Raw genomic sequence first — 23,344 nt, 5'->3', positions numbered from 1 at the left:
AGAGAGTAAAGTTGGATATTATCCTATAAAACGATTGCAATAATTGAAGTCTTAGAAAAAGCAATGTATTGATTTTGGCAAATTTGTTGAATTTTGTTTCTCTTTTTTTGCTCTTACAAGTGCATTTTGATGTGAGCAAGTGCAGACTGAGATCATGAAATTGCTACACAGAAGCAACAAAAATATAATTGGTGGTAAGATGTGTCAATGTATGTGATCAGTTTGATCAAAGATTATTGTTATGCAAACAAATCCCAAAAACATATTCACAGAAACAAATTGCATGATATTTGTACCAAGCCACAGGTCTAATACTCTCTACTGTTAAGAACTGCCTGCCCTTCTTTTCTGTGAACACATATATTAATACAGTCCTTTCCATTCAATAGAGCTTTTTAGTGGGCAGAGTTGAATGATCACTATGAGCCTGCGCTGTTTTAGTAATGAGTCTTTCAACATAAAATATACACATTGAATCATAATCACAGAGCAGATGACGTACCATAGTAACAACTTAACTCCAATCTCACTACCATGTTTAGGAAGCTGTAAGTAATGGTATATTTCATAAAGTAAATAAACATAAGGGGAAATGAGTCAGTGCAGAAGTATAAACCTAAACAGAAAACCATATGAGGAGTCTTCAACAATATGTGACCCCAGAGACACTATAATGTCACTGCCTCAGACCTGGCACAGTCAGACTGACCTACTGCAGCTTGGAAAGTGTATGTTTATTCTCCATCATATGTAAACACAACATGGTCTATGGGGGGTTCCCAGCAGCAGGCCTCATTCTATACGTCGCTTTGGCTGAACGTCTAAACGTACAGAAACCTGCAACATGCTCTGTGTGTGCACTCCCATGACCTCAAATGAACTGCACAAAACAGTGGCACTGCATTGTAGCGTTGGAAAGCTAGCCTTTTTACTATGTGAAAGGGAATGTAAATACAAATTATTGAATTTGTCTGGAACTGCTGAACTCACACCCAAAAATCGCTTTCCTTGCTTTTGTATTATTTCATGTGTGCTCATTCTTTTACAGTGAGAGTGCTGTCATCTTAAGGTATAAAAGCAAATCCATTATTATTGTTATTATTATTAGTCTACCATTACTCTATTATTACTTTTATCATTATCCCCATTATTAGCAATATTATTATAATGGCGGTAGTAGTATGGATGCGTTAAAAGTCACGGATGCTGATATTATCCAATAGCCCCCTCCATCCGACCGGAGTCATCTCATATCCTCCTACGCTCTGCATTAAACAGCATGACCTGCTGGTCAAAGCCGGATACTGCATGTACATTATTCAATTATTCGATTTTAAAATTACAATTTATAACTGCTTCGGCTATCTTGAGAGGGGAGAGACATATTTTTGATTTATTTTACATTGCTCCAAATCTTTTCCATGAGTAAGTTAAATCAAACTGCAAAGTGTCAAACTCTCATCTTAAATTCAAATCCGTGAGTTTTGAACTGTGCCAAACTTCACACGTTGTCCTGTCATCATGGGTGATGCGTTTTGCTCGTTTAGGTGCCTCTCTGGAAACTGGCACAGCCGTGCGCGGCTGCCTCCAAATGGCTGAGCAGCAGCCGGCGCATCTCAGCGTCGCTACTTGAAGAGTTTGAATGAGTTGGGATGAGATAGTCCCCCTCTTTTTCCTCTCCTCTCCCTTTGCTCCTCCTTGTGCGCCCTCAAACCTTCCCCTCTTATTAAAACAACACGCCAATCTGTTGTAGGCCGGTAAAGGGCTTTGGGAGCCACAGCAGCTGTAAAGGAGGCTCCACATACAAGCGTCTGGAAGGAATTAAACGACTGAAACACTTTTGGTCACCACTCTGCACGTTGGCTGGCCTGGATGCTTGGGAGAAATTCTAACAGAGACTTATCTATGTGTGCCTCAAGATAATGCTGACCTGACATCCAATACCGTTGGGAATAGACGCTGGCAAATTTGACGTCTTTTTGCATTTCATCCCGTATACTTTTGTATATTTTACACATCGATGCAGATATTTTTTTAAATAATGAGAAGTACCAAATTGTTTGACACGCCCCCTTTTCAACAAAAATGTACACTTTGACAAGTATTTTACCGGACACAACAGTGAAATATATAGGAGTCTTCTCAGTGGATTCATGAGACATATTACCAACCCTCAAGAAGTTTTGTCCATTTTTTCACGTGGTGAACTGGTACCAACGCCACCTGAGTTGACGCATCGTTGAGGGGGACGAGCAGCTTTTGATTCAAGGTAAGTTTTTCATGTATGTGCACAATTAATGGAGACAGTTATGAGTTAAGAGTTCATAACATTTCAAGTATGACTAGTGTCCAATTAATATCGTGCGTAATGTGTGCGTAATGTGCGGAACTGTCATTTTTATTGTCATTTTAAAATAAAAAGGAGATAAATGTATTTAATTTGCCACATTAATAATGTGGTAAGTTAATTAATGTGTAAAATATAGATAAAATCGCTCTTTTCCATTGGCTACATAATACTATGACAACTGTAACTGATGCTATGACGTCCAATGCCTACGTGGTTGTGGGCTCGTCCAATACGCTGCATGGAGTGGGCCAATGCGCACCTCGTGGTGGAAGCGCGTATTTTAATACAAATCCCATCCACTACCCCACATTCATAGTCATGTATCATTATAATCTAACAATACGTCTGGGTCTGGACTGACATGCATTCGCGAAGTGTATAATTGATTCACACGTATAGGCTAAACGATTCTTAACCACCTCCGAACATTTGCCCCTTGAAAAAACTTTAGACCACCGACCTTGCCATTTGCTTGCACCCAGTAACGAATACCCATATAAATGCAAATTGCCATCTGTCACACTGCTTTCTTTCTGTCATGTTTTTTTCATCCGCCTCTCTCAGATACCACTGCTTCCTCAGATAAAACCCACATAAGGAATGTTCATCTGTGAGTTGGATGGCTAAGAATTCATGACATTTATTCTTGATGTATTCTTGAATTTTCCATCCTACACATTAGGTCCTGGGCCATCGATTCATAATCATGATGCACTTAAGTTCCCACAATCTGCCATTGAATCGTTAGTGGCAGGGACAGAATATCAGCACAGATAGAAATGGCACCACAAATGCTGATGTTATGAAAAAGCAAGAGAAAATTGTCAATTGCTGTGATAGTGAAGTGATTTCATTTCCTGTGAGAGAGACCTCTTTTGGTGACACATAAAGAGATGTGCAAAGTCATCCGGATGCAGCTGTGGCCATGGTTTTCCAGCGTTAGACAGGGAGCAGTTTACTACTTACCAAAACAGGCATTCCTTAGCTGGTCCCCATTAGGGCTCACAAGCAGTCTCATGTGCCATTACTCCTCACAGCAAGAGTCAGTCAGTTTAGAGGCCCTGGGGTTACCAGGCCAGCTACTGAAGTCCAAAGACCAAAGTGACTTGATACAAAGCTCAACAAACCACTATATGCCAACTTCAATTTCTAAGATTTCCGTCTTACTTCGACCAGTTAATTTAAAGTACAGTTGGTTATCGGTTTGATGGTTATAATGGCATAATTTTACTTTAATTATAACTCATCCAGGGGAAAAAGAGTGTATCCAAATCATATTCATTATATTCAAGTGGACGTTTTTAATGACATCCTTTTCTGTTCTTTTCTTGCTATTATCTATTTAATGTGTGGCTCCTCTCCCCACTATCTTTTATCTCTTGAGACAGGATAACTAAGTTCTATGTATAGTCTTAGTCAAGCACTGGGTTAGATCAGTAGACGACGGCCTGGTAAAACATGCCAGCAGAGGTTGTTAGGGCTCTTAAACTCAATGATAAGTTATTTGCACAGAGTAAGAGTTTTAATTTACTACATAAATGCAGGGTAAATGTAGGCACTGGGTTAAGGAAATGCCCAAATGAGCTACATCTGTAATTTGGCTCAGTTTCTTGTAGACTGGCACATGCTACTGTATAGGCATACCTCCAGTGCCTCAGCTGGCAGTGAAATGGGCCAAATCCAATGCCAGGCTTCCAGTTTTCTTACCTCTTTGTGGTGTCTGCCATGCTGCCCTCATTCACCCAGTTCTGCTTTTTATCTCGGATTCACTCACAGTTGCAGCCGACAATCTCCTTCTGTGATACGTTTGCATATCTTTGAGTCATTCACATAAAACAGCAACGGGTTTAGTCAAGATACCAAACAGAAAACCTTGGCCTTGAAATCAAATAGGGATTATGGAATGATGAAGCACAGATTCACCCAGCAGAGCAATGAAAGCAGTGATGCAACTCCAGTGGTAAAAGGCTGAGGTGAAACACAAGGCTATATTATGCACAATGAAGAGCAGATTTTAAACCATGGTCCATTCTGACCCCTCGGGACTTCCTTATTAGTTTATCTTAGATTTCATTCCAGATTCACTGACTGACATTTTTATTGATCCAAGTTTAGGAATATTTTGACTCGTAGTTGGAATAATTTTGATATTTTTCAAAGCCAGATCTTTGGTTTATGGTGGTTGCCCTTCCTATAGCTGCCCTTAGCTGTAGCATTCACTCATCTTCTCATCATGACAAAATAACATAATGTGCATGTTTTGCAGTTGCCCTTTGCCAGTGGCGGCCGCGTCCACCTGATTTCAATCATGTAAAAAAGGTAGTGCATTGCCGCTCTGTGGGTGGTGTTCACTGTTTAGCTCTGGTTCTTATAATGACAGCAGCTTACTGTGGCCATTGAGGGGTTTATGAGTAGGAGGAGGGGACGAGGTCGAGTGACGAGATGCAGTGACTTCTTTTTATTACTGACATGACCTTTAGTTCATTCACAGTGTAATGTTTCATTGTAGTAGCGTCTCAGGCAAAGTGCATATACCTTATCATGCATGGTACTGTAATTAGAATATGTTCTGTCCAGCAGAATCTTAGGTCTTTCCCAGCCTCTCCCTCTCGTCTGCCTGGGGACTTCAGATCTTGTGTTGCACTCTGCTATAGCCATCATGAGAGCCATCTTCAGATTTAATGCTTACTGTATTCAGACCTGCCCAGTCTTCCAGACACACACCCACCTGCCGTTGCACGCAGCACTGCATACAATATAAATGGAGTCAAATCTCTACATTACAAGCCTTTACATGCTTATTTAATTTTCTCTGGTTTCTTACTGTCATTGATTTCAGAAACCTTTGTAGAGTTTGCCCGGCTTTCAGCAAGTTCAGCCTGGTGGTCAGAGTGCTTGCAGGACTATTTGTATCATGATGTTTTATTGCAGAACAATATGGGAAAAACATGGCAGCAGTACACCAGTTTAAGACTTTTCCTCATTCTCTGACAACCACCACATGTCAAAATACTCTTTGTAGTAGTCTCAAACCGTTAAATGGAGAGGACTGCATCTGTATGAATATATGGCACATGCAAGTAAAAAAATATATAGCACAGGACGTAGACAGTTTGCCATGGTGACCTTAAAAAAGAAAAGTAAAAGTCAAAAATCTTGCAGATGATGATGGCATGATCTTTAGTGTTATAGAAAGTGCTGTAGTTTGAATTGTGGCCAGCGCCTCCTCTCAATGTGCCGGATTTGTGAGTGTTACACTTCCAGCTTGTGTCTGCTGAGTCACAATAATATAAAGATGTGGGCTATATGTTATCTCAACTCCACACGGCCTGGTTCAGCGGCTGTCTTTTTTGGCTGTGCTTCAGATATACAGTGCAGAACATGTAGTAATGGATCGCACATTCACATATAGCACATAATGTATATAGTCGCTCAAGAGTCTGGCAAACCCTGCTATATTTTATGTTCCATCACAGGTTTGAGCTGCGTGGGACCTTCTCTGACAGGGATTCATACTCTCCGGTGTCTTTTCCTCTTTTTCACACACAGATGTTGGGTTTCCATGCTTCTTGGGGACATTACATTGACTTACATTAATTTCCTTCAGACTGAACTTTAACCCCAATCTTAACTTTAAAATATGTAATTAATCTAATAATAAAGGATTTACATAATGGTGATTAATGGTTAGATTTTGGTCCTCATAAGGGAGGCAGGTTCCCTTTAATTGAGTTTGTATACAGATGTCCTCACAATGTTATATAGATCCAACCCCCACACAGTACCTTTAGCATAGTGAGACACACGTGCAACACATGGCAACAGGCAGATCTGACCGTGTGCATTTCATCAGTACACTATATCTGACAACTAACCGCACTTATGTAACTCACTTTAGGGTATTACAACATGGGGGTATTCCTCTGGCTGCACTAAATCATTTCCCCCAATGACCATTTGAAAAGAGTGCGGACGTATTAGTTTTTTAGTGAATGTACTGTATGTCTGCTAGGATTCATTCATTCTGTGTGTTCATTCATCATATGCTCATTAAATGCAGTGATTCCCAGACTTTTCCCACAATGTATAGCGCCTTTTATTTGTTGGCCTTACAGGAGCATTTAAATATTTACTGGCTTGTCTAAATCACGTCTGAAATTGAAAGTTACAATGTACAACTGGTGGATTGGTTTCCCTCTTCCATCTACAACAAGCAAAAGTAACTAGTCCTCCAGCTTGGTACCGACCTAATCCCTTGCTCAAAATTGTTCACTCAGCGACAAGATTTTACAGTTAAATTGATTAGTCAAATGCAGAGGAGACTTTATCCTCAGTTACTTTAAAAAATGTACCCAAATGTGTGTAAAACAAAAGCAACAAAAGACAAAACTATGATTTTCAACCCTGCCCACTCAAATTAAATCTACTCAATATAGATCATAATATTAGAGGAACTGTGATGCAGCAAAGAAGAGTTTACAGTAGTTAGTGGAGGATCCAGGAAAGTTGGTATACAATTGTATCAGGGCCCATTGCAGAGCTGAAATGACCCAGCCCATCCATCTGCTGTTAATCTAGCTACAGACTGAAGTTAATTACACGAGTCTGACCTTTAGTGAGTGTATCTAATCACACGCCCAAAAGGATGCATGAGATTCTGTCTATGAGGGGCACAGCATCTTCACCACACAGATGCAATATTTGTTTTGAATCACTGTTTTCACAAAATCTTCAGAAAACTTTTAGCTGGTCAGTCTGTGGCTGAAATGAGAGAATACTTTCAACGTGACTATTTAAAATGAAAAGTTATTACCAGCTTTGGGAGGATTTTTATGCAGTGGCACTCAAATTTCTTCTAATATTTTGGTGTATCAGTATCAGTCACCTGTACAGAATGTTTCATAGTAATTCATTTTCTAGTTAAAAAATAAATCAAAACATAGAGCTCTATAACAAAATATATTTACAAAGTTTCCAAAAGTACATCTGACCTGCATACTATTGTAACTTTTCTTCAAACCCCTGCATGATTAAGCAGTAATGGCCCATTCATTGTATTGGCCTAATTGCTGACTGGCTGCTGCATTGCTTTCCTCATTTAGCTGTAAAAACAAACATACACACAGTGGCCCACATTGGCAGAGGGGGGTCTCCTGGAATTGATTTACACAAACACATAGCCCTTTCTCTGGCTCTACTCTGTACTTGTGCCTGCTGTATACTGTAGTCAGTGTATAGAATGTATCTATCTCCTGTAAATGAGCAGCTTAGGGTCCGACCTGCGCCACGTGCCAGAGGAGGGCTGCTTCCCTCCCTGCAACATTCTCATGTGGAGATCAAATGAGTTAGATGCAGACAGTGCCAAGGGCTTTGAGCCTGAGTTAGTGTCCTGTCTTCTGTCTGTTTTTATTTGTTTTGCGCATTACTGGGTCGTTTCCTATCATGCTTCTTTCTTCAATCATCTGCACAATTCCTTTCTGTCTGTGTATTTCTCGATCCCTCCCTCCATCTGTCTTGTGCATGTAGGTGTGGTGCAGTGAACTGTTGCCAAATGACATCCACTTCTGGTCTTTGTGCACTCCTCTTTAGATGGCTGCATGGACTTCCCTGATCATCTTGTCCCACATTTCCTGAAAATGACATAAAAAGTGTGACTCAAATGATGAGCATTTAAAATGAGGATGTGTCTTATAAAGATGTGCCACATGGGGGTGCTACGTCAACTATACGACCTTTGCTCTAGACTATTACCCTCAAACTGTAACTCTCACAAATCTTTTTCTATTACATTTATAGACATGATCATTTTCTCTAATAGAAAAAAGACACATATGAAGCGTTTTGCAAGTCTAAAAGTCTTTGTCCAGCTCTTCCCACGGAGATATAAACAGATGACATCACAGGGTGGTCCGCTCTGCGCTGAGCTGAACCACTCTGAGTGGGTCTTCTTGGGTCTGCCAAACAGATGGCGGTAGCAACATAATGAGCCCTGGAAACAAACTGCTCGAGATTTAGTTCAACAAGAACATCAATTCTCAAAAAAAGACAATTGCACCAAAAACATATGTGTTTGTGAAAATGATTTTTAATTTTGTAGTGTTTATCTGAACCACTAGGTTTGGTTTGAAAGCCTGGCATGAGAAAGTATTTTGTTGGTTAATTAGGTCAAGAAATCATGTAATTTGGCCCACACAGGAACTAAAAGAGAACAATCAGCTACTCACAAGTATCTGACATTTAGAGCGAGATTTGGGGAGAGGAAGAAGTGGGTTGAGGAGAGGTAAAGAGGTGGGGGGTTTCTTTACCTGGGTATAGGACATAAAGAAGTCTGTGTGGCACGGTAACAAGAATGCCTATTTTGGTATCCTGCTTCCCTTTTCTTCTGTCACTGGCACAGTGCCAATTTTTTTCATATACAAATAAAATCAGATCATGGTGTGGCATTTGTGAAGTCTGGTATTTCCATTTTGCAAGGATTACTTCCAGATTTGACTATGGCTATTGAGGATACAACCCCATAAAACAAGACATTGCACTGATGTTTATTTGTTATGCCTCTTCTAAATAAAACCTCCTTTTCCTTTGTTGCAGATGAATTGTCAAAAAGGGCTCACATACCTGCGGATACTCGGCACCACTTTGTTCGGCGTGTCCCTCCTCGTGGGCATCTCCACCGCTTACATTATGGGTTACCAGTTCTTCACCACAGCCCACAATTACTTATCCTTTGGCTTGTACGGCGCCATCTTGGTTGTTCATCTCATTATCCAGAGTCTATTTGCACTGTTGGAACACAGAAACATGAGGAGATCTTTGGAGACACCAATCAAACTGAATAAATCATTAGCATTGTGCATCGCTGCCTATCAAGAAGACCCCAACTATCTGCGGAAGTGCCTCATTTCAGTAAAAAGACTGACCTATCCCGGGATCAAAGTTATTATGGTGATTGATGGGAACAATGATGACGATTTGTACATGATGGAGATATTCAAAGAGATCATGGGCTGGGATAAATCGGCTACATATGTTTGGAAGAGTAATTATCACGCCAAAGGACCAGGGGAGACGGAGGAGAGCTTCGCTGAGAGCCTGCAGCAGATCTCCAGGGTAGTCCTCAATAACAAGTGTGTGTGCATCATGCAGAAGTGGGGAGGCAAGAGAGAGGTCATGTACACCGCATTCAAGGCACTGGGCCGGAGTGTCGACTATGTGCAGGTAAGGACACCACTGCAAACATTTTGACCAAAATATATGTTAATATGAAATAGTTCCTTTCTATGGCAACAGACCAAATTTTTTCATCACACTGAAACCAATGGATGGATAAATTTCATAAAGCTGGACATGGGCAATCATCGATACACATCAAATGAGGCTTGTCATCATTTTTCTAAGCAAACGCTTGTTGCTTCATAACAATCATAAACTTAGTTAAAAATTCTAGATTCAATAGTTTTATTTTATTGGTGGTGTCAAAAGTAGCCACAAGATTGCATTGGGATGTCAACATAGATGCAGAGAAAATATTAAGGGCAGGTATGTAAACAGTCACACTCCTGGGAAAAAGCAATGATTGTAAGTGAAAGTACATGGATCCTGTTTTCGTAATAGTATATCAATCTAAAGTTCAACTCCTTAGATGATGTCTGATAGAGAAAAAGTCAAAAATTGGGTTTTGTAGAAGGAGGGGGCTTCTCTGCCAAGTCAAACACACAGTCTACAAAGACACTTTTGTGTTGCCTCAGACTGACTGTGGCTGTGAGCATCATGTTGTGAAGTGTGGTGTGAAGAAACACAGCAGTAGCCTATGTTTGAACGTAATAACAGGGAAAGCTATTGAACACATCACGGACATGAGCTGTTTATTTTTACGACTCATAACTTTCTTTTGATCTCATCTAATCTGTTACTTTAGTTAGGGAAAGCTGTTTCCCACCTGTTCTTGTGAAGAGTATGCCAAAAACTTCATTATCAGTAATTATTTCAAAAGGTCTCATGCAGAGCTTAGGCAATGCCACTGTGATCAAAACAAATGTGTTAGCTCATTTAAGAGTTGGCACCAAGCACAGTTTTATCACCTTGAGTAAAGGAACATATACCATTTAAGGAAGGTGATCAAACGTACAATTACAGTACAGAGTGTCATTATCTGCTTTTCTTTTACCAAGGTCTGTGACTCAGACACTATGCTGGACCCAGCCTGCTCAGTGGAGATGGTCAAGGTTTTGGAAGAAGACCCAATGGTGGGGGGTGTCGGAGGAGATGTGCAGGTAAATACATACAGTAATTCAATATTATTCTCTTTATTCTCCAAAAATTATAATATTATCACTAATCATCAATCATCCAATGTTTCAGCCTTCCTTTGATCTTATCTTAACTTTTTTTATGAAAAGAAAAAGCATGAACTGTTACCCTCTTTGTGTCTTTAGATTCTGAACAAATACGAGTCATGGATTTCCTTCCTGAGCAGTGTGCGATACTGGATGGCCTTCAACATAGAGCGGGCATGCCAGTCTTACTTTGGCTGTGTGCAATGCATTAGTGGGCCACTGGGAATGTACCGAAACTCCCTCCTGCATGAGTTCCTGGAGGACTGGTACAATCAGACTTTTATGGGATCTCACTGTAGTTTTGGAGATGACCGGCACCTCACAAACCGAGTGCTTAGTCTGGGATATGCCACCAAGTACACAGCACGCTCCAAGTGTTTGACAGAGACGCCTATCACATACCTGCGCTGGCTCAACCAGCAAACCAGGTGGAGTAAGTCCTACTTCAGAGAGTGGTTGTACAACTCCATGTGGTTTCACAAACACCATTTATGGATGACATATGAGGCTGTCATCACAGGCTTCTTCCCTTTCTTTCTTATTGCCACTGCCATCCAGCTCTTCTACCAAGGAAGACTCTGGAATATTCTGTTGTTTCTTCTGATAGTGCAAGCGGTGGCATTGATCAAATCCACATTTGCCAGCTGCCTTCGAGGGAACATAGTGATGGTGTTCATGTCTTTTTACTCTGTACTATACATGTCAAGTCTTTTACCAGCAAAGATGTTTGCCATAGCAACTATCAACAAGTCTGGATGGGGCACATCTGGGAGGAAAACCATTGTGGTAAACTTTATTGGGTTGATTCCCATATCAGTGTGGTTTACAATCCTTTTCATTGGGATCATTTACACTGTGATCCTACAGACTAAGAAGCCCTTCCCTGATTCAGAGAAGTTAGTTCTGGTCATAGGAGCAGTAGTCTATGCCAGTTACTGGGTCATTCTCTTGACTTTGTATGCAGCGCTCATAAACAAATGTGGCAAGAGGAAGAAGGAGACACACTACGACATGGTGTTGGACGTATGACACCTGTCATCCTCTACTCCCTTAGTTTTTCTGTCACAATATGTAGGTATCGTATAAAATGCTGCTCTGGAGACATTGGTTGAGGTGAACCAAAATGGGCAAACCAAACAACTTGAATTCTCATTTTAATGCAATGGCTGCTATTTTGTTAAATCATGGAAAACCAGTGTGTGTTGTGGCTATTAGATCTAATATTTAAATAGAGAAATGGATTATATTTATTTTAAATATGTATTATGATCAGTTTATCCACAGTGTAGTTGACAGCAAGAGCGCTAGGCTTTATAATATTTAGCTACCTCTTCATGTGTCATTTCCCTGAGCTCATACATTCATCAAACAAACTGGAAGAATCAGTTTTGCCCATTGAGGTTGTGCTCAGCCAGTGGCGATATCTTCTTCCATTGCACCATTGTGACCAGTGTGTCGAGCAACAGCAGACACAGCAACCTGAGAGATCTGCCACTACACTATATGTATCCGTTTGGACGGTGCTGCTGTGAGAAATAGATGTATATTTTACTACAGGAACTTGGTGCTAACAGCTTTTGATTGTCAATGCTTCTTGGTCAGGCCTTACTAAGCGCAGTTACTGCAAAGCAATAAATGGTTGAATGAATGACACTAAACAATGCAATCAAATCAAACCATGAAATACAATATCTTCCCAAGTTCAAGGAGCTAAGGTGTAAATAGACAGTAAACAATATAAGGGCACTATAAGACCAGCAGTCCATGGTCCTACGATACAAGTACCCTTCACAGACTTCTCTGAAAGACATTCACTTTCTTTGCTTAGGTTATTTATTGTATCTGCCTGCACTCATTGAATGTGCACAATAAAATGTGAAAACATAACACTATGCCAGAACTGAACATCACAGTTACTGATTTGTTCAAGCCAATCATGTCATCTAACTTCCTACAATGAATGACTGCAGTTATTTTTAAAACATCGTTTACATTGTGAATAATCTCAAAATAATGAATGGTGAGTAGATCTAATCTCCACCTGTTTATGTGATCATATGACCAGATGAGGATGTCGTAAACTTGCTGCTGTCACTTTTGCAGAAACAGTGACTATAGTTTTTATATGATGCAATGATGCAAATGTAACACTAGTTTTTAAACTGATGTATGTTTGTAAATTCACCAACATGGCGGACAGGTTCAAATCCAAAAACACTGTGCCTCTCAACTGATTCATTGTCAAAGTGCCACAAAAAATCCTTTTACTACCTTATATGGGAACGTGAACGGGGCACTGGAGAGAAGGAGCAGGTTTTGGAAGGAATCACGTCCCGTGTTTGCAATGCAGCAGGATCAGACATGAGTTTAATTTTGATGCACTTTTGTGTCTATCCTGTTGCCCTTGTGTTGCTTGACTGAAACATGATAAAATACCTCAGTGGTTGTTTTTGCCTTGTATCATTGTCAGGATACAATTATATTCTGATTGTTTTTACTAATTTATATATTTGTTTAAGTGAAAAATTTTACTTTTATGCACACTTTCCCTATTAAGTCAAAGCTGGATTTTTTCTGCCTTTTTGGCCCTTTTTGCTGTAGCCAGTGTCATCTGTATTTTAATACATTTTATAGGCATTATATATTCTATTTTTGCTTATCTACCAAAGAGCTTTTATTTTCATTCATGTTTTTTTTTTTTTTTTTTTTCATAAGAGAGTGAAAAACATTTAGTTTCTGACCAAACAATGTGAAATTTTGAGCTGTGGGTTTTGTTTGCAATAACAATGAAATGCAATAGGGATAAGTTATTGAGTGCAAAAGGAGACAAACCTGTGGCCTTTACTTTACTGTATTTAAGTAAGAATTTTCTTTTTATAGGATTTGTACTTGTACATGTGCTTGTACAAGTACATGTAAAGTCATTAGGCATCCGCTGCATTTTGTACCAAACATTAACGATTATAGCAATAAGTCAAATGCAGTGCCAGTGCCTTTATGAAATACAGGGGAGTTTTGATGTGATTTTTGATAATGAGACCAATTTTAAGCCAAAAGAACAATGAACAGTGTTATGTCAAAGCACTTTTGTGTTGTGCCAAATAAACCAGTGAAATCCTTTTGTAATTTCTGCTGTCGTTTTGTTTCTCATTTGAGTCTGTCTTCTTCTTGTTTCCTTCAGAACCATTAGTGATGGGAGCTTGTCTGCAAAACTAATAGGCTTAGACATTCTATAGTTTATAGACAATAGTATAGACAGAAAACTTTGACTTACATCTACTAATAACATATACAAATTCTATACATGTTCTGACTATACTTAAGTAATTTCACATAGACTCAAATAAAGGTCAATAGACTGCACAACATTGACCCGTGTGTGAACTACTCTGCCAGCTTCCCACAGACATTGACAGAAATATGTATGTGAATGTGTTGTATTTTAGGGAAACTCCATTCTGAAAAAAAAAAACAACAAAAAACAAAAAAAACAAAACAAAACAGATGCTGTTTATAAACACACCTTTTTGTCAAGGATTACATTTTAATTTTTGGAGTTTTCAAACAATATCATACGCTGAGTAAACAGAGTTAAACCTAAAGGTGAGTCAGCCCATCTGGACTGTGGCAGGCTGCCTGGAGGTCCAACTCCACATTAGAATAAGAAGTACTACGCTGAGAGAGGAGGAGGGGAAACAGAGGGTATGTATTTTGGAGGGAGTTATTGATACTACTGAGTGAAATCATCATCCAGACAATGGTGGCTGCTGTTGTGATATTGGGTTTTAGAAACAATCAACAGTTTCTCCTTATTAATTTTGTCAGTTCTACTGAGTGACTTGCTTCTGCCCGAGTGACAACTGGACTCAAGTTTGTAAATCCCTGAAGGTAAATTCATTTTTATGGGCATGTTTCTGTGAAGCCTTGCTGTCTGCCTGTCCTGGCACCACTCATGGAAAATACATGATAAACCTTAGCCATTTGAATACAAAGCCTTTAAACTGCATTTTATTTGATGCTATGTTCCCTTTATGGGCAGCCATAACTACTTTAATGAATCAACTAGAAGTGGGGTACACTGTGGCATTTAATTACAAACTCAAATGTCCTGATGGAATTGCATAAGAGATGTGCATGTGGGTAGAACAGTGAAAAAAAAAGAAGACATTGTTGTCCCTCTGTGCGTCAGCAGTGAACGCCATAGCTGGATTCTGCCAAAAGCATTACAGCACTGCATCTCCCGGCTGCAGCAGCTAATGGCTCCCTGTTGTCAAACTGTGTCCAGCTGCTGACTGAGCTGTAGCCTACTTTTCTCTTTTTAGCCAGTAGTTTTAGGGTTTTTTACACTTGCATGCATACGATGACTTTTAACCCCATTTAATCCTTTACACCTAACTGCAGAACCTATAACTTTGGAGTTTACACAACAAACGATGGTGTTCTTTAGCGACAGATGCATCTTTGGAGAATGACCTCATGCTAGAAATTTCTCTGATTCTCTCTTGCCGGTGCCATATTCAACTAAATAATATAACTGTCTATATTAGTCTGATGACTACAAGAGGATCGATGTTTGGACAAATAAATCACATTGTCATAACACTTGTGAAAACTCTGAAAAAACAGCTTACAATTATATAGCGTATGTGGAGCTGATGACAGGTGACACATGGTAGATAATTGTTTGTTTGGTAGAGTATGGGGTTAAGTAAATGAGAGAAGTGAAATTAGAAGGTGAAATAGTAACACTACTGGCTTTAGAAGATATTATTATCAAGATCACTTTCAGAGTTTGTTTAGTGTGCAGTATTTTGCCCTAAATCACTTCGAATGGGGGTGTATGGTGGCTGGTTTCTCCAATTTCCAGACAGTAGAAAAGTAATCTAAGTTTTGTCAGTCATGTTTTGTCATTATTAAAGTATAATTTCTATTACTTAAGATGCATTGTTATATTTGATTATGTTTTCTTTTTTGTCTTTTGGGAGCATCAGAATCAGCTTCTATTGAAAAAAGTGTAATCTTGATTACTTTCCCTACTCCCCTTTGTCTTCACTGTAAACTTATACTCTGTCTTAAGACTTGTTTCAATCATGTTTTCCTTTTAAACTTTTCCACCACACGTTTACCTATCCCTATGCCATCTTTGATCCATCTCTCACTTCCTTTTCCCCTTGTCTGGATCATCAAACACTAATAGGCCTCATTCACAAGAGTTAATTGTGTTAAAAACTCCCATGTGTTCCCTTAACCTGGGAAATAGTCAAAGCAGACAGTCAAAGAACAAAACCTGCTTTCTTAAATGTGTAAGGAGAATACTGAATGAAACATTATCTTAGAATTCCTGATTAGACATTAATGTAGTATACGTGTACTTCCTCCTTGTCTGCAGACAGAGGAGCTGGTGGGTGCTGTTGGCTGATCCAGACGTCTGTCGCCCAGGGCCAAATGACTGGCCACCCACAGCTCGGCTTTCAGGCTGCACAATGTGAAGGATTCTTTGCTTTGACAAAATTATTAGAACTCAGATTATTCAACTGCCAACAAATACAGAAATTGTGTAGCAGATTTAGGGTAAGACAATAATGTTAACCCTATTATTTAATTGGATTCTCTAATCTTCTGTAACAGACCCAAAAAGCAATGGTTCAGATGGAGTACCTCCCCTTGATTCCAGTTAGTAAAGTGTACAGAAAGAAAAACATGCATAATTTGATGGGGTACGTGTTATTGTTTCTTTGTTGTTTGTCCATTAGCATAGTTTTATATTCTCACTAGAATTTTAAGAATATTAAAGTCAAATATCACATTTCATAACTCTGACGTGGTTTGTGTTAGTGATCATTCTGGCATAGCCAAACGTGACGCTTGTACTTATTTAGACATTGTTTAATACAAAGTTCCAACCTCACTGAGTCACACATTAATCAAAATAAAAGATTAAAGTGAATAAAACTCTAAACCCTGTGTCACGTGTAAGGGCCATGATTTTGTGTTATTCTAGTTTTAAAGTAAAGTTCATTCACCTTGTTCCTTTTCATGTTTTCAGTGTATTAAAATCAAATGTTGGGATTTGCTCTGTATTAAAACAACTTTTTCTGCTGCAACATGTTTACAATTAGCTTACCATTCAAAGTAAAACAATACGTGCCAGTGTCATTGATAATCATGAGCAGTGAGGGTGGGAAGGCTTTGTGTGTTTGAACACTGAAATCCCCACTAGAATAAACAACTAAACAATTATTATATCAGAACACAATAGAGAGAACAGGGAAATCCCATGGACCAGCACTGCTTGGCACGCACATGTTGACAGCAGACAGTCATGATTAGTTTTAGGGGGATACTGGTGCTTTGGTAGCCAGTGTTTCCACCCATGTTTTCTGATGATCTGAAATAAAACAGTGATGGGATCATTGTGGTGGGATTTAATTATTTTATGGCTAAGCTGTCGTCAAAAGTGTGTGAAAGCAGGTTATAAAAACGTATTTACTAGCACATCAACTAGATTATGTGTGTGTATGTATGTGTATATATATATATATATATATATATATATATATATATATATATATATATATATATATATATATATATATATATATATATATATATATATATATATATATATATATATATATATATACCCCCACACACACACATACATACATACATACATACATACATACATACATACATACATACATACATACATACATACATACATACATACATATGCATCTATGTATATGGAATATGGAACACGTAAAAGGGTCAAGGGTCAGGCAAGAAGGAAAAAGCCAACACTCATTTTGTTCACATTCCCTGGTCATGGATGGCTCATTGGGTCTGCTATTGCACACAAGAGACTGCATAGGAAACCCATATTTATCTTTTACAACAATCTTTATAATTCATCAAACCACTATAGGCACAATATGGATACCTAAACATAATTAGAGACAGCTTGTAAACAAATCAGGCCTTATTCTTCTATCCTTTGGTGTTTAAGTTAAGTGTATGGATTATATAACACACTATAAATTCTGTATGTTGTGTATACGTGCTGTGTTTACTCAATGCGCCGGTTGCTCCGCACACAGTTATGAGGCAGAGGGCCAGCTATTGATTTACTGTTACCATGGGAACGGGAGATTTAGGGACCAAGCTCCAGATGTTTGGTTCAGGAGATGGGAACTTCCTGCATCCTGAAGGACTTGAAGAGCACATTAACCTTGGGCTATGTGTGTGTGAGGGAGAGACTGAGTGAAGCCTGTTTCAAAGGCTTAAAGGGTTGTTATAGGTTCAGGACGATCAGCATGGCCTCCTCCTCTGATGTCACACAAGACCTTGTTCAAACCAGACCCTCCCTGAAGAATAGGGTGTCCCATAGTTGTACTTGTAACACACCCAAATGTCTGCGCACAAGAAGTTTTATTTTGATTCCAATCGTGTGAATCAAATATACTTTTTGAGCATTGTTCTAGATGATACAGAAGAGATTGCACTAAAAAGATTTTGATGGGTTTCAGAATTATGAAAAATTTGCACTCTCGTCATAGCAATTAACAATTCAAGAGCAAATATTATATCTGTTGAATGGTGAAAAGTATTCAAAATGGCGTCTTTAAGCAGGAAGCTGAAGCCCATTAATACTTTTTATGCAGGTCTCAAGGGCATTATATGTAAAAAAAAAAAAAAAAAGAAAAGAAAAAAAAGAACAGATACTATTTGTGTCAGTCCAGTCTGCTTGCTTCTACTATTCCATGTGAAAATTCTGCGGGACATATTTCAGTATTGGCAAGACAATAATTCTGCAGAAGAACTACTGAGGGAAGCGTGCAGCAAAAAATGTGTTAACACTATATTGATGGCCGCTCTGCTACTCTCAAGTATCCTTCGGTCTGCAATGTCACTTAGAGTGTATCATGTAAAATGTAAGATTTAACAACACCTTACTTTCATCCAAATCCATGCAAAAACTATTAGCGGTGTTCTTTTGAAAATCTTTGCATGAGAGACAATTGAGAAAGAAGTCAACACTTTTTGTTTCAGTGTCAAATGTTGAGATTTAAAGACAAACACTTGAAATACTTCCCAGATGCATGTAAAACACCCACAGAACCAAGTGAAAAGGTTATAGGCAAGCTGGATTGGACACACCTCAGTTCACGTGCCAACATATCGTGCCTGTCTATGATCTTTGTCAAAATATAAAATCATTAACACATTTGTCATTATGTCACGCTTTAGGTCAAATGCACATGGCAAGCTGAGCCTGTAATGGCCAAGTTTCTCTTTGAGGGCATTGTGTTCTCTATAAAAATTGAGGATTTCATCATTGTCCATCCACAAACTAAGTATATAATTAATACGTTTTACTGCATGTGAAAGAAACTGTGCAGACTTAATAGAGAGAATAATAAACAGGGCTGTGATCATTGTATTGCACTATAGGGAATAAAACTGCTTACCTGAAATCAACTTTTCATTTGTGCAGTTAATACCATTTCATCTAGGCTCATCATTCCCTCATTAAATGTTGTCTTTTCAATTGAATACTTTCCTGGTGATTATTTTAAAGAACCATCCAAAAAGTACTCAAACTTTTCTGGTGGAGGGTTGCCATCTGCTTGTCTTCGTGGAGACAAACCACAGAGACTAACCACTTTGTGTACTAAATATGTGACCACAAAAGGTACCTAGTGCTCCTTTAGCAGAGACCAGAGGACAGTGGAGGCAAAGGCCGTTTGCAGAGGCTAACGGTCTATCTGCATTTTCCTCCTCTGTGGTTACCAATGGTGTTAACACAATATGGCCTCATTAAAGCCAGATTAATGAATGACTCATTCCCAATTTAAAGTCGAGAGTGTATAGAGATATTCCTTTATCATTTTAACTTGTTCACAACTAACTTGTGTATGAATTAATGTGAGACTCTATATGTCTATGTGAGAACTGTGCGCTGCCTGTGGATAGCCCATGACTTGAATAATCTCAGAAATATATTATTATAAACATAATATCCAGGAGGTATGAAAAGTGAAGTCAGGTGAACCAGAAAATGGTGCAGGTGGCAACTTTCCCAAAAGCTCAGTAACATTTTAAATGGTGAGCCTTCAAGCAGCTGACAATAGACCAACAGAAATCAAGGCACTAAATCCCTTTGGGAAAAGCACCCCTGTCCTTACCCCCCACCCTCTACATGGTGTCAGTCTCACAGTCTCACTCAGTGTTATGTAAACCAGGCATGGTAAAAGTTGTTGAAAATCAATTTCACAAAAAAGTGGCAAGAAAAGCTATGAGCTTTGGTAATAAGGTTAGGTTTGATATCTTCTTACACCAAGCGTATTTCATAAAATATCATGTAATGGAACTTAATGCCTATGGCCTTTTTAACAGAGGTACTACAATCACAACTGAACCTGAGTTGCCAGTGCCCAAACATGCATATAGAGGACACATTCTAAGTATATTCTAAGCTCATGTGAAAGCTCAGAACCTTCAGAATTTACTCACTGAGCTGCAGAGGCTGCACTAGCACAGATGAATGATTGGCTGCAGGTGCTGGGGGGACCATTCAGGTCAAAGAGAGTCTTTTTAGGGTTAAACCAACTAGATGTCAGTATTGAAACTGGCAACCCAAATGAGAGACTCATGTGAGGCCCATTCTGCTGTCTGTTTGCATTATTGTCTGAGAACCAAAATGCCACATTATAACATAAACTACTTGGCTATTTTGTCTTATGTTATTGTAATGAATCTTAAATCAGCATTGCAACTGTGAGCAGTAAATGCTATATTTGGTTTGAAGATATATACCTCATTAGGGGGCACTGCAGGTCATGTTTGTGGAATTTTAAAATTAAAATCCATCAAAATGTAACCTCTGTAACATGCAATGTTAATTTTGTTTATCCATTGTTGACAGCATGAAAATAATCTCTGTATATATTGCATGAATACTCGCTGCAAGGACAGAAGATGGCTATTTGCCCCGATAAGCTGCTCTAGACCAAACACTTAGCCAACCACAGTGGACACAAACAGATTTCCTGCCAGAACAGGTAAGTGAGCAGGTAACAGCTATATTTACCAAAGTCGTATTTCAGTAAAGCCCTTTTACTTAAGCTACTTATGTTTTCCTAGAAACTATTACTTCCTAGTATATTGAAGTAATGTCTACTAATGTCACTGGTAACAGATTAACACTGTATCTGATTGTTTTCATGATTATCTGTCTGGTTCATAATGCATCTGTACAATTTCTCGTGTCCACTGATTAAAAAAAAAACAAAAAAAAAAAAAAAAAAAAAAAAGATTATGGTCTTTAGCAGGAGCCATCCTATCTCCATTCTATCTCCATTCTATCTCCATTCTGTCCCTTGTTATTCCTCTTGATACAGCTTTTAATACACCACCCTATAGTATGAACAGTGTTCCCTCAGTACTGTACTCCTCCCTTATAGGGGATTTGGCATAAAGTCATCTTGTTACATTTATGGGAGAAACAAAATCCATGCTGACTAATGCTATTTTTAATGGTGTCATTATATTTGACCGCATGTGCTGATTAAGTAAATCAAAACGTGAAATGGTAATGACAGGTAATGATATCAACAAATGCCTGGCCAAAATCTGAAAGTAGGCCAGATGGAATCCACAAACAAATAATGGATTTACACAGCTAAATAACCCATTCCATGTTAAGATATTTAACAAACAAAACAGGTAAACAATCACACTGCATAGTGCAAAACATTATGCTATATCTCTTCCCGAGTAAAACTACACATGCATGGATCATATGGGAGCTATTTCATTGTTAGTTTGACCAATACTGACAGAAGTCTTTATGGGGAGTCACGTGCAGAAGTGAGGTAACTGGGCCAGGAGTGGGTGTATATGGGAAAGGGCACTTTTAGGTTTGTAAGACTATGCTTTTGGGGTTGAGACTGAACAACATCACAATTTGACTCTCATACACATGCACACACACTCCCTGTTATTATGAGTCCTAAAAAGAAAACATAACTGTGAAAAGGCTCATAGCAAGGAGGTTATGTTTAGGCTAGTGCTAGTCTTGTGTTGGTGACTTTATAGAATGTTTATCAATATTAACAGAGGACTTTTGTTTCTTTTATTCTTTTATTTTATTTTAGTATTTTTTGCCCTGTTGACTTAAAGGTGCACAGGTGGTTGCTCCGTCACCTGTTTGTATTTATTTATCACAGGCGTTTTTATTGCTCCAATAAACTAAACAAATAAACAAACAAACAAAAAACTCAACAGATCTGACCTGTATCTTTGTTCCAGGCAACAGCAATTACATATTAATGGAGACAAGAAGAAAAGTTACAAAGTGCATCTATAACTATAAACTAATTTAGGTTTGATAATCTTTGATGTCTGAATTAATGTCATTTTGCAGAAAGTTAATTGCCCCTTGCAAGAACAGCTTACTACAAAATCCATAAACCAGACGGAGGATAACACAGTGCATTATGAGTGCTGCTGGTCATCTAAACATCCTCAAGGAAAAAGCTCACTAGTGTGTGTGTGTGTGTGTGCGTGCGTGCGGGGGTGTGTGTGTGTGTGTGTGTGTGTGTGTGTGTGTGTGTACACCATCAGTCAAACAGCCATGATTTAAGTGTCAGTGCTGCATTGGGCCCACCCAAAGAGACTGGGGCGATAAAACCCTTGTCCCATCTCACTCTGGGAGTGAGGACTCCTCTGACCTGATTCAGATACTTAGTATGAATCATATTTTCATCATATCAGTAATGCCTATATGTGCCAAAACAAAATTAATTTGAAAGAATTAATATTTTGTATTTAATTTAAATTTTCTGTATTTCATGATTGCATTAGCAGAGCAAAGACTGCTGCCAGGGACCATTCCTTGCGCAACTGTATCAAACTGGGGTTTCTCCAAAAGCGATAAATTCTTTCAGACAAGACACTGAGTTAATAACAGAAAATCTACTAAAATGTTTTTTTATTTCCCCCTTGTGTTTCTGCTTAGAAAACTGCCCCTTCTTTTGCAATGGTATATAAACTATTTAAAAATAAAATCTGAACGCAGGTGTCACAACCCATGTATTAGGCTACTGTTTGACAAAATAGCCTCAGTGATGATAACCTTTTTTCTTTACATGTGCACTATGGCTGTCTGTTTTACAAGATGCTACAGAACTGAGCTTTGCTGTGAAGGTTTAGTGAGCTCCACCCAGTGCTGCCTAACCGGCACATTTAAAGTCGAAGCAGTTCCTTTTTCCTTGACTCTTCTTTTTACACACATGGATACAGTCACACACTCATGCATTCCCCAGGTGATAGCCCTGGCCCAATCCCTCAGCTGACCTCACGCTTCTAGGAAAGGACACAGCAGTAGGAGAATCTGTGGGTGGGACAAGGGCTGACAGACCCCAGCATAAGTGTCCCAGCTGTGCAGTGGGTGGGTTTTGCCAGGATACCTGAATGTTGTTTAAATGAATGGAATGCTAAGTAAAATGTATACGAAAGAGGCACAGTAAAAAAACACTGTAACTGTGTGTAGCATCACTGCACCAAATAAAAGCCAGACTTGGTTTAAGAGAATCCTTTTTAAGAGTTGCATTTGGGTGATGTATTTAGAGGCTTCCATGACTTCATGTGACAG

The 23,344-nt window shown here is 38.9% G+C and overlaps 1 protein-coding gene across 1 annotated transcript; it reads left to right on the top strand.

The window, feature by feature from the left end:
• The first annotated feature begins 1,773 nt into the window (after positions 1–1,773).
• Positions 1,774–13,812, top strand: has2 (hyaluronan synthase 2). The gene is made up of 4 exons (XM_033981174.2): positions 1,774–2,269; positions 8,942–9,568; positions 10,522–10,623; positions 10,786–13,812. Exons 2-4 carry the CDS (start codon positions 8,942–8,944, stop codon positions 11,713–11,715), a joined length of 1,659 nt encoding a protein of 552 aa, XP_033837065.1. The 5' UTR covers positions 1,774–2,269; the 3' UTR covers positions 11,716–13,812.
• Positions 13,813–23,344: the final 9,532 nt, after the last annotated feature.

This window comes from Periophthalmus magnuspinnatus, chromosome 16 (assembly GCF_009829125.3).
Source record: "Periophthalmus magnuspinnatus isolate fPerMag1 chromosome 16, fPerMag1.2.pri, whole genome shotgun sequence".
Lineage (NCBI taxonomy): Eukaryota > Metazoa > Chordata > Actinopteri > Gobiiformes > Gobiidae > Periophthalmus > Periophthalmus magnuspinnatus.
This window is presented reverse-complemented; position numbering and strand designations above follow the sequence as displayed.